This window comes from Doryrhamphus excisus, linkage group LG8, assembly GCF_037039965.1.
Source record: "Doryrhamphus excisus strain RoL-2023G ecotype Guam linkage group LG8, RoL_Dexc_Guam_v1.1, whole genome shotgun sequence".
In the NCBI taxonomy this organism is placed as follows: Eukaryota; Metazoa; Chordata; class Actinopteri; order Syngnathiformes; family Syngnathidae; genus Doryrhamphus; species Doryrhamphus excisus.
Genome location: NC_136364.1, coordinates 7,320,149 through 7,336,329, shown reverse-complemented (window position 1 = coordinate 7,336,329; position 16,181 = coordinate 7,320,149). Strand labels below are relative to the sequence as shown.

At 44.0% G+C, this 16,181-nt stretch overlaps 1 protein-coding gene across 3 annotated transcripts in view; it reads left to right on the top strand.

Moving 5' to 3' along the window:
- The window catches only part of fndc3a (fibronectin type III domain containing 3A), a 53,908-nt gene that overhangs the window by 20,186 nt on the left and 17,541 nt on the right, over nt 1-16,181 (top strand). For all 3 annotated transcript variants that reach the window (XM_058079094.2, XM_058079097.2, XM_058079092.2), the window contains 4 exons: nt 13,830-13,906; nt 14,208-14,451; nt 14,524-14,811; nt 15,332-15,390. In XM_058079094.2, the coding sequence (XP_057935077.2) occupies nt 13,830-13,906; nt 14,208-14,451; nt 14,524-14,811; nt 15,332-15,390 (668 nt within the window). The remainder of the gene's footprint in view (nt 1-13,829; nt 13,907-14,207; nt 14,452-14,523; nt 14,812-15,331; nt 15,391-16,181) is intronic.

Here is a 16,181-nt window from a genome sequence, read left to right as displayed (position 1 = left end):
TGTACTGTATACTCACCCCGTCCCGTCATCCTGGGAAACACACTTCCTCATTGGCACTGCAACAACGCCACATGCATTCAGGGTCACTCTAAACATGACAAAAAGAGCTTTATAGTCAGTGTAAATCAACAGGAGAATAAAGTAAATCATGAAGTGGATGTTCTTATCACTCCTTTCTAATATTGGCTACATGCTGGAAAATACATGATTTTATGTCTTTGAACACAACCCTGCATTGCTCATTAACGCAGTTTAAATGTTCTGCTACTATTGACTACTGTTAGCTGCTGTTACATACAAACATGTATACAGATGTATATGATCAAGTATATATACTGTATATACCTGTCCTGTCATTTTTCAGATATTAATGGTGATTAATCATGATTCATTAATTAAACAACTGTGATTAATCTGATTTAAATGGTTAATCATTTGATATATATGTGTATACTGTATGTATGTGTGTGCTGAGGCCAGCCATCTTGGGCTCACAAAGGGCTAGCAAGAGTACTTGATACAACACCGGATGCTTTTTCTCCTCTGAACTACTTTTGATACCTCCTAATTCCCCCAAATCTGTACATGTGTTTTTCTTCTTCTGTGGTTTGGTGTCACATGGTTCTGTTCGCCACACGTAGGCTTGTCTTGTGTGTTACAACCTATTCACGCTCCTCATTTGTTTCTGTCTGGATGCAGCTATTTACCAAGCCCACACAGTGTGGATGCTATTTTTTTTTCCAACTCCCTACAAAAAAACCAAAATCCCAGTGTTAGCATCTGCTTGCTAAGATTAGTTTGTCTAATGGATATTTCATTGCATCACTCAGACCCTTTCCTTTGTCTCAATATGTTTTATTAAATGTGAAACACATCTTAAATTGAATTTATTGTGGCCTTTGACTTTTTGAGACATTGACACATGTGTTTTTTTCCAGAAAATGTTGGAAAAATTCGTTATTGTTTGACTTCACAGGCTGTAATAAGATATATGTGGTCCTGCACACTTTAGCATCAGTGCACAGTCTCTTATTGTTGACAAACAATGCTGCTTTTTGACAATGCCATGTGACAAACATGAATAAGGATGAGACAAAAGGCTGTACAATAGCAGGCATGGACCCAGGTTTGGATGACAAAGGAGTCAAGGCAGTGATCTAAAATGATGCCGCAGAAGCAGAACAACGCTCAGCGGCTCTCGCCACGCCTGAGTTTGCTGTTGGTGCATTGGCTGCCCATTACGAGCCGCATGAAGCTGGCTAATAGGGACTGAGCATAACGCTGCCTCCGTCACAGGAGAAAGGAGCTGGAGAGGTGCCACATAGATCAGTGTGGCTGCTACTAACTGGCCTGTCACAGAGTGCACTCGGCTCCGTGACGCGAATAGAAGGATGACTCACCGCTTACGTCGCAGGAAAGCAGAATGGATGTGTGTGTCTGTCTGCATGTCTGTGTTTAGTGTTTGTTTTGCGTCCTCTGCACAACAGGCCTCTTCTTGTTTGTTGGAGACATTTCCTTTGGTCCAAAGGCTTCCTCAGTTGTAAAATGTTAAGGTGTGTCACCTGGGGAGGTGGCAGTAGGGTGTTTGTTGTTGTCCTGCATAACAATGCCGCGACCTTTACATTGCAGAGACTAAAGCAAAGGTAGACAAACGCATAGCACAGCGTGAGCGTGAGAGTCGTTTCTCCAGGCCCAGAGGCAGCTCACATTTCTGTGACATTAGCCACGTATACATGGATATTGACCCAAATATTTCAATTGCATTCGGTTTATTTGCTCAAACGGAAAGAATTTTGATCCATAGAAATTTGTGGAACAGAATCTAAACCTTTCTATACTTTATTCACAAGTCCAGTTTTTCTTTAAAAAGAAAATATATATCTATATAAAACCCGTCCCGAGTTTAATTATAAAATATTAGCATGATTGAATTTTATCTTTTCCTGTTTAAATTTATGCCGGGTCCGTTCTTTCAGCGCATGCTCAGATATGACAAGCAATCTGCGCTGGACTGCTGCGGAAAGTTTGGTTTTGACCCAAACTAAATTTCAAGACTGGACAAACAAAAAACTTAATACGGCGTTTTCGCTATTCTATTTGATTATAGTGGTGCATGTAGACAAGAGATTGGAATATTCCTTTCCATGTGTACCATGTTTGCGGAAAAGTCATTCGGAAAGATTCCATTCAGAAAGAGGAAAAACTCCTCATGTAAACGTGGCTATTGTCCAAATTCTAGATTGGGAAGACTACTGGTTTGAAAGAGGTGCGGAAGAGTGCCAAACTAGAAAGGCCCTCCCCAAACAGAGGAGGCTAGGCTATCACCATCAACTAGGCTATGTGATGCCCATTCATATTTTTATGTGGTTGTTCACGTTTAAAAAAAAAAAAAAAACTGTTAATATGAACTCACAGCGTCCCAGAAGTGACGTGCATGTGCATCAGTAAGACATGGCTTGCATGTCCGTGTGATTCCATGTATTCCCCTTACCGTGTTTTTGGTCATTTCAAGGAGTTTGTGCAAGGGATGTCACTTTATTTTACCAAATGATTTTTGGTGGAGGACTTGCTTTAACGTTTATTCCCAGGAGTGTGTGGATGGATGTCTGGCAGGGGATTCCCGTGAGCTGCTTTACGATACTTTTTGAAACTAGTACCGATGCTCTGGGAGGCGATCCGGCTCCAGAAACTGTGCTCAGGAGAGCTGATATTCATGCGATAATCAGTCTTGCATACAGGAAGTTCTTGTAAACAATAGCCATATTTGCCTGCACAGCTGCAGTGTTGTTTATTTGGGTGGGTTTTTTGGTGCCTTTAAGACTTTTTTCGTGTTTATTATGATTAAGTAGCATGTAATGACTTCATATTGTTTGTTCTTTGAGGGTACAATGTTGATATTGTCCAAATGGTCATTGTAACCATTATCCAGGCGTCTGCGCCATCAAAAAAAAGCTCATTCCTTGCTGACTGATTCTTCCACTGCAGATGCTGTCTGCTTCGCCCCTCCTCATGCATCCAAGGATGAGGAGATACAGCGCTAATCCAGTCTATCAATATCAGTGATGTGGTTGGTTTTGATATCATGCTTAAAATAAGTAGTAATTAGCCCTCTAGGTGGTCAGGGGACCTTGGAATCGTCCTAACTTTCCCCTTTGTGCGACATTCCTGGCCAATAGCACTCATCTTAAATACATTGAAAAATGTATCATCAATCCATGTGACTAGTATTGGCCAACTTCACTCATTCATGCTTGGAATTGGCAACATAAAATCCTGATTGGCGCATTCCTACAAAATCATTTTCAGCATCGGTGAGTACCTTTTATCCAAGCTTTGTGAAGTACAATTTCCATGGCGTAAGTTACAGTATATGACCGTTCAGACCGCAGTAGATCGGATACATGCTGGGTTTATAGCGACATATGTCGCATTTGGAAAAAATAGGAATTGTACTGTTCACACTAACATGGAAAATCGGACACAGAAAGGGAATTGACCAGCAGTGGGAATGTAACCCCATTGTCCACACATTTCAAGATTGAGATCAAGATTGTCTCATTCTACTGGAAACCATTCTGAACATTTTTTTTTTTGTTTTGTTTTGTTTTTTTTGTTTTTTTTTACAGACCAGAGCTAATTTTTATACCTTGACAGTTTGAAGCCCATTAGATTATTCACCAGTCATCGGCATCAACAAAAACAAGCACCCCCAGAGGACAAGCCCTCCAGGGACATAAACAGGGAGACTTCAAATGTTAGACCCCAACAAGCCTTTTTAATCAAAATTTTCACCAAACAAGAAGAGTCCAGTTGCCTGAGAATCTACACAGATGGCCAACAATAGACTATGTCAGTGTCGGGGACAGTCCACGTGTACGCCACACCACACCACATTACTCACTTTCACGTGTATTTATTAGGAGGTGCCTTATTTTTAGCTGACGCACGTGGGAAGTAGCTGCATAGTAGCGTTTGACACTCTGCTTTATGGAAAGACAATGTGATGTTTTAAAAAGGGCTCTTGGGGAACGTTAGGATGGCAGGAAAGCATCCCATCGCTTGCCGTTCACTTAGTCTCCCCCTCCTGACTGGGATCGTTTACATACGGTAAAATAACTAAGCCCACCAAAATGCCTCACAGCTAGGCCTGTCACAATCATCAATACATAGATTAACTGCATGATTAATCAAAACAAATGTGGTTATTTTGCCAGCTGTGATAAATTGACTTCAGGAATCAGGAGGGGCTTGATGTTAGCTGTCATATAACATCTACAAAGCCAGGTTTATGATGTGTGTGACATCTGTGATAAGATATTGTGTACAATATGTATGTACTATTGTACACTGGTCACTACGTGGGTGAGACACACAAGCACCAGACTTGATCTGACTTATCTATCGATACAATGTATCCAGTGTTTTCACATGTGACGGCATTTCTTTTGCCGAGCGCCACGATACATCGCAGGTGAAGAGGTGCTCCAACACTTGCTTTTCAATGTGTCTTATGACATCATGAAGGGATGACATCATCACTGTGGGGGAGGGGGGGGGGGGTCTAGGCTTCACCACACATTTTGGGATGCAGCCTGTAGCTCTCCCAATTAACCATCACATCAGCTACAGAAGTGGAAAGTGTGAGTTAGATGTAGTTTTTCTCCAGCAATTATGCTTATGATGTTAAACTGTCATGTTAGCACTTCAGCATCACATAGCAATGCTGATGTTGCTAAGGTTTGTGTACTCCTTCATGTTGCGTTGTTGTGTGTGACGTGGTGTCACAAGATCTACCAAGATTAAATTGTGACAAGAATTCTTGTTAAGAAAAAAACAGTCTTGTGGGCGCTAGGCCTACGAGGAGGAGGAGGAGGATGATGGATAAATAAATGAATGACACAATCAATGAAAATGAACTGGATCATTTGCATCATAGCCATGTGCATATGCTTCCAAACAGGCATGAAGAAGGTTCACGCTGAGCACTGGTCAGCACCTCGGCTCCTTGCTTTGTCTTTGTCTGCATGGGTGTAGGCGGGGCCACTAGCATTCACACACCACATAAGATTTTCATAGATTCAAAACAATGTTTCAATTGAACTTTCTTGTCTCATTTTCATAGACCCAATCTTGTCTGATTAGCATTAAAGCTCTACACACATACGTACATGTTGTGTTCCCAGTAGGATTTAGGAAATGCACCTTTAAACCATCTCAATTCCAGCATTGCAGACTTTCAGTGTACTGCATTGGAACATTGCAACCAGATACCCATCTTCTTTCACACGCTGCTTTCAATGGCATGCTAATTTTGGACATGCTAAAGGCGTGTTTTGGTTCATGCATGCTGGGATCATGCTGGCGTGACATGCTCACAGAGTATCTGAATAATGTGCGTGTCGATTATATCTGATTCATCCTTCCCACTCTGCTAGCTGCTTGGTCAACCAACCCTTGTGTGTGTGATCTGTTGCCAAAGCTGTGAGACACCTCATATTCCCCATGATAGCATTGCAGATGTCTGTTTTCTGTCAGAGGGGCCCCGAGCTGACCCCTTGTGGCTGAATGGGAGCAGCCATCCAGATAGAGTGTACTCCGTAAATCTGAATCTCCCTTCCACTCCGGTGGCAGGTGTATTTGTTGTCATCCATTTTGAGCTACGGAAGCACAGCCAAGCCCAAACTGGCAAAGCAAGCTTCACCCAGGCCTTGGCATATCTGGCACCATTGTGCAGGGTGGTGATTTGCATATTTATGAGATGTAGCCGCTTGTCAATTAACTCCCATCCAGTCGAGTCAATGTGTGCTGCTCTTGCTGCAGTTACTCCAAACTCTGATTCTGTTAAGATCCTCAACCCTCCCAAGTATTACAAATGCACAGGAACAGAATATAGACTAGAAGAAGATTTATCCCACACAGTTGCAGTATAAAATATCAAATCAGTGATTCCCACAGGACTGCTGTCTCTGGTGGTGAGAAGACGGTGTTATTGTTTAATTTGCATAATTGGCCATGACGCATGGAAGTACTGTGTGTGCTGTGGGAGACAAAAAGTGAGCAAAAACATGCAATCTAAAAATGTGTAGATATTAGGGGTGTTCACAAATACACAAGATCAGGTCTATGAAAACGGAAAAGATGTCAACATTACTGTAATCTATACAATTTATTATAGTCTGATAATTTAACTTGTACTACGTTACCTTGCATTGCTCCCCACGAGGCGACATGCTGTATGTATGCTCCTGGCCCAGTCGCCACCCACAGATAAGACTGTTCTATGGAACAAACATGCCAAGGTGTTGAGACCAATGCTCAGAATGAACTCTCTTCCTGCTTGCTAAAGAGGCAAGAGACCAGGAAAACAGATACGCATGTGCATGGCAATATTTAGAGGCCAGCAAAATGAGCAGGTTAATTTCCAGTTATTATCATCCAAGAGAAATCTTGATTCTCTTGCTACGTCTTCTGATTCCCTGGCAGACCAAATCAGACAGACAGTCCTGTTCAGGCGCTCTGTCTACTAGTGGCTGTCCCAGTCTATTTATTTCTAAGAGGAACGGCCATACATACATACAACGTACCTCGTTTGACCTGACGCCATGCACCCCCTACTTCTGCACACTTCAAAAACATAAACCTTTTTACCTGTCAAATATCAAACATAATTAACTGGTAAATTCATTTCATCGTAATTCCAGGTCAAAAATATGTTTTTTGCATGATCATCCTACATGTGGTAAACAGCCTTTCCATGCTCTAAATAGGAGTAAGCTCCATTTATTTATAAGGAATCCTACTTAGTAGAAATTCTGCCATAAAAGACGGATTGCTGTAACTATATTTCTAGAATGACCACAAGCAAAAAAAGCTGAAGGCTGCAAATGGACACCAGGGGTCTACTGTAAATACTCTAAATAGCAGAATGCAAGCATGTAATTCTCGTGTGGGGAACATTTGGATTGTGAGTGCATCGCACATAAAAATGCTGTGGGCAGTCAGGACCACGGCCATTTAAGATGTGACACGCTTGCATGTTTGCCCACCATAGTAGCGTCTTCTCCGGAGCGCAACTCGTCACATACAGCTAACGTAATTGGCCCGCAAACATCACATTAGCTGCATTAGTACGTTATTTTTATGCTGCTACCTCCCCTCCTCACCCAGCTCCAAGGCGACACACTCAGCGTTCATTCACAGATTCCACTTTAAGTGGCTCCTAGGATGGCTGAGCTTGTGACTCACTCTCCCACTGCCGTCTCTATCCACCTTTTCAGTGCCTGCTCTGTGTTGGTGCATGTGTTGTCTTGTAAACATAGCAAATGAGTGGGGGTGAGCTGCTTGCTTCAGGTGATGGTGTATTTAGAGCGGAGCCTCAGTGTCCCGTGTGAAGCCGGGTCTTTTATTATTTAAGAGGAAAGACAAAGCAAAAGCACGGCCCCAGCGGCCATGGCGCTCCTCATTTTGCCCCTTGTCTGGCTGAGAGCAGCAGCATGAAGGTTACCGCTTGTCTCTTCACGTCATTCATGCCTGGGGCTGCACTGGCTTCACACATTTCAGATATATAGAACACCTAAGTGGATTTCAGAGTACAGTAATAGGGTTGTATACATGAACACAGAAACTAACACCAACTATTGTCAAAGATACTCTATATAACAAAGTGCTTTGTTGTTTTTAATATCTGCTGCAACAAAAGTGCTTAAAGCACTGCAGAAACCCTAGTCAAAGATTGTTTATGTAATAGGAGCTCTTTGCTGTTTTTAAGGATCTACTGCCAAAACCCTCGTCAGAGATTGTCTATATAAGAGGAGCAGTTTGCTGTTTTTAGGTCACATTTGCTGATCTTCTTGTGACATTTTCTGACAGTGAAAGCACCGACGTTGACTCATGGATCGGGAAATCTCAAGCGATATGGGAGATTTTTGATTGGCTATAATGATACTATAGATTGGATAGGCTCCACCCATATTTCATGGCCTCATAAGTGATGGAGGACATACCCTGCCTCGGCTTCACATGTCTGACTTGCTTCAAAGTCAAGCAGGAGGTGTTTGATTTTATGGACGGTCTGGGATTTAATCGCTTTGCGATTCTTAAGCTCGTCTAATTCATGTGTTTGCCTTCCATCTCCTCTTTGTAAGATTGTTTTTACATTTTACATTTTTTTTGAGTGCACCAAGACAATTAATTAATTAGATTTAATAATCAAGTCTTCATTGTGTTGCCTTTGAGAATCTGGTGTGAAATCACTCAGCCTTTCTGTTTCCCTCCCCACTCTGGAGGCGTTTCAGGGCCCTCAGAAGGCCTCCTGTGTAGATGAGAGGCTGAAACAATAGGATGTTTTGACATTTTCACCTGAACATGTGTGGACAAATTTGGACTGAATATTTGACTTGTATCAAGGCTCTATTGATTCATTATCGAACGCATAGGGGACTGTGGTCTTGCAGCGGTCACTTGGTGGCCGCTGTCCTCTGTCGGCAGCATAGTGGAGGAGTACCGGTGTTTTTCCCCTCGGAAGCCTGGCACTTGACGGCCACGTCAGCACAGCCAATGTTCCAGTTGATTTAGGGGGAGGGGAGGAGGGGGATGTGGTCCTTTCTATCTGATCTCTGTCAGAACTTGTGCGTCAGACTGATGCAAAGGAGTCCCTCCCACCTGTTGCCGTCACCTTTTTAAAGGAAGCCTGTCCTCCTGAAAACACAGCCAAGTCATAAAGGATGCTAATGTCATTGTGCAGCTTCTTACCGCCATTATAAATAGTCATCGGGCAGGTGCAGAATGTGGCAGAGTCATTTATTAGGCAAAAAATAAATCAAATGAAAAGAGAGTGCACTACACATTCCCAGGGGTGGTATTGTAGTGTGAAATCAATGAGGGACTGAGTCAGTGTGACTGCTTTCATTCAGGCTGCACTCGCCCAGGTTCCCTTGTTGGAGATTTTGCTGCTCACTACCTCCCCCTGTGTGTTCTTTGGAGCTGAGTCATTTGGAGTCAGCAGGCTTACACTCTGCCAGGGGCTTCCGAGCTCTTTTAACCCCTCAGGTTGACTACCATAAGGCCGTCTCTCTTGTCAAACTGCACTTTTTTGCCAGGAAAGTGCAACTACTGCCTACAGAGTGGAAGACACACGCTACACTGTGCCTGCAGGCCAGCTGACAACCAGCATTATAGCATCTAACCGCTCAAATCCTGGTCCACCGTCTTCTTATTACTCAAACGTCCACATGGAGAGCCAGAACATGGCCGACATCAGGGGTTGTTTTCTGTGAAAAATGAGTCTGCTTACGATGGCGTGTTGTTAGTGTCTTCATTATCGCTAAGCAGCATGACATAACACTACATAGCATTAAGATGTGCACTTCCTGTTCAGTGCCAAGTAAGCCTCACTCTGTCAGATAAGAGTATTAATATTTTATATGGAAAGACAGGAATGTAAATAAAACTACAGTAATCCCCCACCACAGCACACTGTTTTTCACACGTTTTTTCAACAATGAATCAATCATGGATCATGTTAGTTTGTGCTTGAACACGGCCTATTGGTCAAAAATATGTCTAATTCAACAATTGATATGTTTTCCCCAAGTGAAGCGTTTTCATGCATAAAAGTGGCTAAATGAAGTCAAATCCAAACAAAGCATTCATTCAAAGATATTTTGATGATATGTACTATTGTACACTGGTCACTCGGTCATATTACTGTGATGGTGTGTGACACACACAAGCACCAGACTTGATAAGTGGAACAACAGGCTTTTATTCCATCTGTACAACAGGTGTTGCAGCCACAATCCACGTGTATCCAGTGTAAGATAAAACTCAACCCGGAACCCTTGACCTCACTTTCTGTCCTGTAGCACCAGAATATATTTACAGCACAGCCACATCAGCTTGGGTCTTTTTATTTCTCTTTATGTCTACGATATTGGGATATAGGGGTGTTATTTCATACCTAGAGGGCTCTAACAATGATAAAACGCATTCACTTATCGTGGAGCCAATTAATTATCCACAATGAACAAGGGATTACTGTATGGTACGGGTGTCGGCCCCTCCTTCCCTCACCAAGACAAATACATGTATGGATGAGAAAAAGGCTCACTCATTCATGTTCTATGGAACAAATGCACCAGTGTGCTGAAACCAATGCACTTTCTTCATGCCTATTTGGAGGAAAACAGATGCGCACACCCATGGCAGTATATTGATTATCCACATTAATTAATGATCACCCCAGGCTGGGGATGCTGGGGATTCCTCATTGTCTCTCTCAAACATGGCATTCAATGTACAAATTATACAGTGATGGACACACAAACATGGCTAATTTGGAAAGTCATATTTTTCTATGCCTTTTGGCCGCACCAGGTGAGAGGTGGTGTCCTGGGTTTTGCGTCCAGCAGGCATGCTTCTCACCTTATCGCAAAGGGACCCTACAGAGAAAACTCATTTTGTCTGCTTGTACCTGCCATCTTGTCCGTTGGGTCACTACCCCAAGCTCATGACTATGGGTGAGGGTAGGAACGCAAATCGGCTGCTAAATTGAGAGCTTGCCCTTCGGCTCAACTCCTTCTGGGCCACAACGGACCGATGCAGATTTTGCATCACAGCAGATGCTGCACCAATATACCCGTCCATATTACAGTCCATCCTTACCTCGCTTGTGAACCAGACCCCGAGGTACTCCTCCTTTTGGGCCAGGTTCTCATCCTCGACCTGCAGATGCCACTCCACCCTTTTTCCAGGCATTCTCAAATATTCGAGGAGAAAAAAATAATAATATTTGTCTCTAGAAACGGGGAAAAGGAAACCACAGCATAGGCTGTGGAATGACACAGAACAGCACAAACGGTCTAGTCTGTTACTTCCAATATTCTACAAAAACTGAAATTGTGTAGATAAAGGGAGGGGAAACTGCGGTTTGGCTTTGTAAAGAAATGAAGATGAGTTTTGTAGCAGCCAGCTTTAGATGAGTGTAGTGAGTTGACATGTGCACTAGTACATAGTTAGATGGGGAAGTTGCAGACGTGTGTAAGCTTTTTAAAGCTTGTACACACATCTGTGCTGTGAACTCTGGACCCGTGTCACCATGTGCCAGAGCGCTACACGCTTCTCTTGTTTGCCAGCCTAAAGCTAATATTAGATGACTGAAGCATTCTTTCAGCAAGAAGCCACATGAGTGTCTAACATTGAGGATTGTGTTCTTTGAGGCCAACTTAAGATGTTGCTCATTGTTTCAAAGGCCAGTCTCTAGGCTTGTGCGACCAGTATGGCTGTCTATTTACAACTGGAACTCTCTGCCTAGGCCAGCGCTGGAAAAAGCACGAGCACCACTTCAAGCGGGCCACCGGGGGGTCACGGTGTGCTGGGTCTTTTTGCCCTCTTGCGTGACACGTGGATTTGGGTCCCTGGTGTTTACGTCCTTATATGCAACTTGGCTCGGAGGTTCTGCTGAGCTGGCTCGCTTCTGAGCTGAGCTCAGCCCCTGCACTCGTGGCCACAGCCACGCAGTAAACTTTATCTCTCAGCACTTTAGCTAAGTGGTCGCATTTGCCAGGAATTGGGTGGGAAAAAAATGTCTTTGCCTTTTTATTTTTTCTCTGTGACAAGTATTTCAAAGAAGAAACTAATGAATGAAAGAATATCTGAGTAGAGAGGCTACATGGATGTGTGCATCATATTTGCCATTGTCATTATGTTAAAAAACCCATCCCAAGTGCTGGGCCGGGACCAGTCATGGGTTAACAGTTTCAAGGTATACCATGGTATGAAATAGTCACGATTTGAAAAGCACTCATTTATTCCGCCATACCTTCTCTGTCGGTTCGGCACCGACGTGTATCATGTGTTAGGACCCTATGATTTCCCCCTTCACAGAATCACGGAATTGGCCAACAATGCCAAAATGTACTGTTAAAAGTCAGACTCTGGGGGCAAGTGACATGACGTGGCGTAATCGCATAACAAACACTAACTCCCCCTCCCTGGAATTAAACATATTCAAACTGTCCGTCATTTGAACAGCTGGCAGAATCTGAAAGGAAGCTAGTGGGGTAAGCCAGTGTCTTACCATGCCTGCTCACGTCATGCAGGTTCTGAGTAAAAAATGAGAGCCACCCTTAATCTTGCACCCATGGCACACTTCTGGCCTTGACAATAACAGCCGTGTTTGCCACATTTTGTGTCAAACAAATAAAGATGTCATAAAAAAAACTGCCATTGGAATTGCACGAGTCGCTGGTGACTCAAAATGTCAAAAACACAATTGTTAAAAAATGAATTTGGGGTAAAAATTTAATGATGCAGTCCTGCAGTCGCAACAGGGCTTTCATATGCTGAAACCACAGCCATGGGCTGTGTTACCCAATTTAACCGTTGCAGCATAGCTAGCACGGACGTTAGCTGCCTCGTTAGCATCAAGCGACGCCCTCACAGAGTTCTGCATCTTATAAATCTGCATCCATGAATCTAGCATCATTCAGCGAAAAGGCTGTACCTATGTGAAAGATTCTTTCAAAAGGGATGAACATGTAGAGGATTGACTCAGTCTACAACAGCTTCCTGTATAAATGGAGTATGCACCCGCAGTAACGATGGGTGGCAGACCACCAAATGTGGAGATGTGATAGAGAACTAGACAGAAGCCGAGGATAAGTGCTATAAATCCTTTACTCTCAGCAACAAGCACTTGGCAACAGTTGCTACATGCCCTTTGCACATGCAGTTGTCCATTTACAAAATGACAATGGGTAGAAAATATGATTTAAAAAACATTTGCACGGTTTGACTTAAAAAAAAAAAAAGAAGCATGGTTTGACTTTTTTAAAAAAGGTAAACAGCTAAGCCTGGAATATGCTTCTGTGTGGAGTGTGGCAGTCGTAGCTTGATGTGCATGCCAGGCCTGTGATTGGTCATCTTTTAGTACTTTATTTGTGACTGATGTAACACATTGATTACTTTACTCTCACTGTCTCTCTTTAGTTGCCATTGTACACTCAGGAGAAAAGATGCTAACAAGCGACTTGGTCTGTGAAGGTTGGGATTGTGTAAAAAGATGAAGACTGTGTCGGAGTGGAAAACGTAGCGACCGCTCAGAAGCCACCATGCAGGCTTTAGAACACAGTTTCAGCTCAAGAGCTTCATTGGAAATTTGGTTCTTCCTCTGGACCCAAACTTGAGCCTCATTTAAGTTCAGGCATGTTGTTCCCGCGGTGCCACGCTATTGTGTATGCTAGTGACGTGCCAAATAAGGAGTAAACGTGTGTGTATTCTGTGCAGAGCTGCGTCCTAGTGTGTAAAGAAAATGTGGAAATGGTCAAAATTTGCACCACTCCTAATTTCTTTGAGCTAGCCTTGAATGCAAGGTGAAGGCACCGCAATCGACATGCTAACAATGTGGGCGGTGCATTCTCACAAGAATGGGTTAACTTCCCATCACCTCCCGGCAGCAATATCGGGGGAATTCTTGGGACATCTTGGCTCTTCCACGCGTTAATAACTCATACTCGCCCAGAGCGATGTCTGCTAGTCCACAGTGCCCTCGCCCACACTGTCTGTGTCTCTTCTTTTTTCCAGTTTATTGCCTCCTTCCTGCTCTTGGCTCATTCTCTACCTTTCTTTATCGCCTGAGCTTCTATGAAGTTCAACATGTTGTGAAAATGGAGCAATGAATGAATCTATGGGTGATGCCTGCTGATGATACTGTGTGTAAACTACTACAGCCTAACCAGGGAATGTGTAGGACAGCATGTGGACATTTAGTATGAAAGCAGCATTTGTCCCCAAGGGAAGTGTTTGATCTGGCTTTTTCCTGCTTTTTACAGGTCCTGCTCAGGTTCCCATGATGTCTCCAAATGGTTCAGTGCCTCCAATCTACGTGCCTCCTGGATACATTTCACAGGTATGTGTCCTGGTTCCTCTTGGACTGATGGACAGTCTTGGCACTAGCTAAATATGGACACAGTTTATGGTCTACAATAGGGGCGTCTGAAGTGTGGCCCACGGCACAATTTGAATTTTTAATTTTCATTGATTGCTCTTTGTACACCCCCTCACACCTCACAAATGCATTTGATGTCCAAGTCATGGTTTACTTTCTAAAAACGTATGGTTCTTGTCTTGTCAGAATAAATGTGCCCCATTCAAGCAGTAGATGTTGGTACCTTGGTTAGCCAGCTCATCTACTATATCTGCCCTCTCAGATCATAGAAGAGAACGGCGTGCGGCGGGTTCTGGTTCTACCACAGCAACCGGAGTTCCACCCAGGCGGTCACTCTCCTCTCCACCATCCTCCACCACCGCCCCACGCCCACCTGCCTGCCTTCATCCCCCACCCGGCCATGATGCCCCCGCCTCCGCACTTGTACACGGGCATGGCGGGCAGCGGCGACATGAGCTCTCAGTACATCTCCCAGTATCACCCCGCCCACATCTACTCAGAGCAGGGTGAGCCAGCAATCTCAGCCTCTGCTTGTCCTCCAAAAACTCACCGCCGTGCTCCTGTTTCCACCGCATCAGTCTCTGCAGATTCCCACTCCCAACACGGACGCCCGGCGTTTGTCCACAGGGACGACAGAACCACCAAAACCTACGAGCGTCTGCAGAAGAAGCTGAAGGAACGGCAAGGAGGAGGAGGAGGGCAGGTGAAGGACAGCCCTCCCCCCTCGCCGCTAAAGACCCGTGGCAGCCCCTCACCGCAGGACGTCCACAACGGCGTGGGAGCAAAAGGGCCTGAGGCGGAGCAGGGTCAACCCAGCCACACGGCAGACAGGCAGACGGGCCGGGGTCGAAACGGAGAGGCTGGAGGTCAGTGGGTGAAAGCGAGGCTAATGTTGGATGCTAACCCCGGCTAGTTGTTATTATAGAAAATACACTCCTAGAATGACAGGAGGCAGCGTGGTGTTGAAATGATTACGGTGATAGCTGGGCTTGATGGAGCGATGAGGAAGATGATGACTGGTGCATCAGACATGTTGATGAGCCTGTTGGGCGTGGTGCAGACAGCCTGGTGCCTTCATCATATGCCATGACAAGCTTTGGGCCATACTCTCATGTACACTATGCCTTTATCCCTAACCATTTCCAAGTTCCAGCCTTTTCAAATAGTAATATCAAAACTGGAAGCAACTCTGGCGCCTGAAGGCTTAAGTCTGTTTTTGACAGTTTCTTATTTTTAGCCACCAGGAAAAACATTCCACATTTCTATTGAATTGGAAAAGACCATTGAAATCAATTTGTGTTTAAAACTGGCAGCTGAATCATGTGATGTTTTTTTAAATAATGTATTTATACACACATCTTTTTATATCTTCCTTTTTCTCCATAGAGCTGGATGCAACAGCCCAGGCCCTGCAGGTGCTGCTGAGCACCATCAGTAAACCAGCGGTTAGTAGTGGGCTCTTATTATTGGCCTCTGTACCTTTTTAGCCCAATTGTTTGGATTTGCATGTTTTTATGTGACCATCAGCAGTACGGCCATGAACATGGGTAATGATGCAAATGCGTTGCGTCATTAAACATCCTATTAACATTTGTGATGAATTCCCGCTGACGTCTGGCTAATGGAGTCGGACCTGCTGACTAGCGTGCTTGAGGGAATTTGCACTCCCAGATGTGTCGTCAGACGTCCACATGTTCAGGGATGAGGCTTGCGTATTGAAAGGGTTACGTTAGAAATATAGAAATCATCACTAAAGCTGCCTTCATACAGAATGTGTCACCTGGATGTGCTTTTTTCATGTCAGTGTAAACAGTACAGATGTTATCATTACAAATGCGACTCAGGCCTGGCTCGTATGCAGATATAAATCCCATATGTATCTGAAGCTGCCGCAGGCTGAAGGGTCAGGTGCCATTTATTCGACATACACGTCATGGAAAAGCGTGGTTTATCATAATAGACATCAATGTCTTACCACTCCTGTCTAACATCCACCCACGTGCTCCTTGGAACAAACATGGCAGCAAGTTTTCTATCTACTGATTGAGCCATAATTCTTCATCTGCTATGTTTGGGAAAATAGTCAAACTGCCACAAACGTGCTACAGGGGGCATGCTAGTGATGTGCAGATTGATACTGAAATTTTGATACGTCCAATACCAGCGTTTCATGCTCTAAAGTCATTACTCTTATCAAAATATTGGGCCAAGTGCCCGTCCTGAATGTCATACCAAA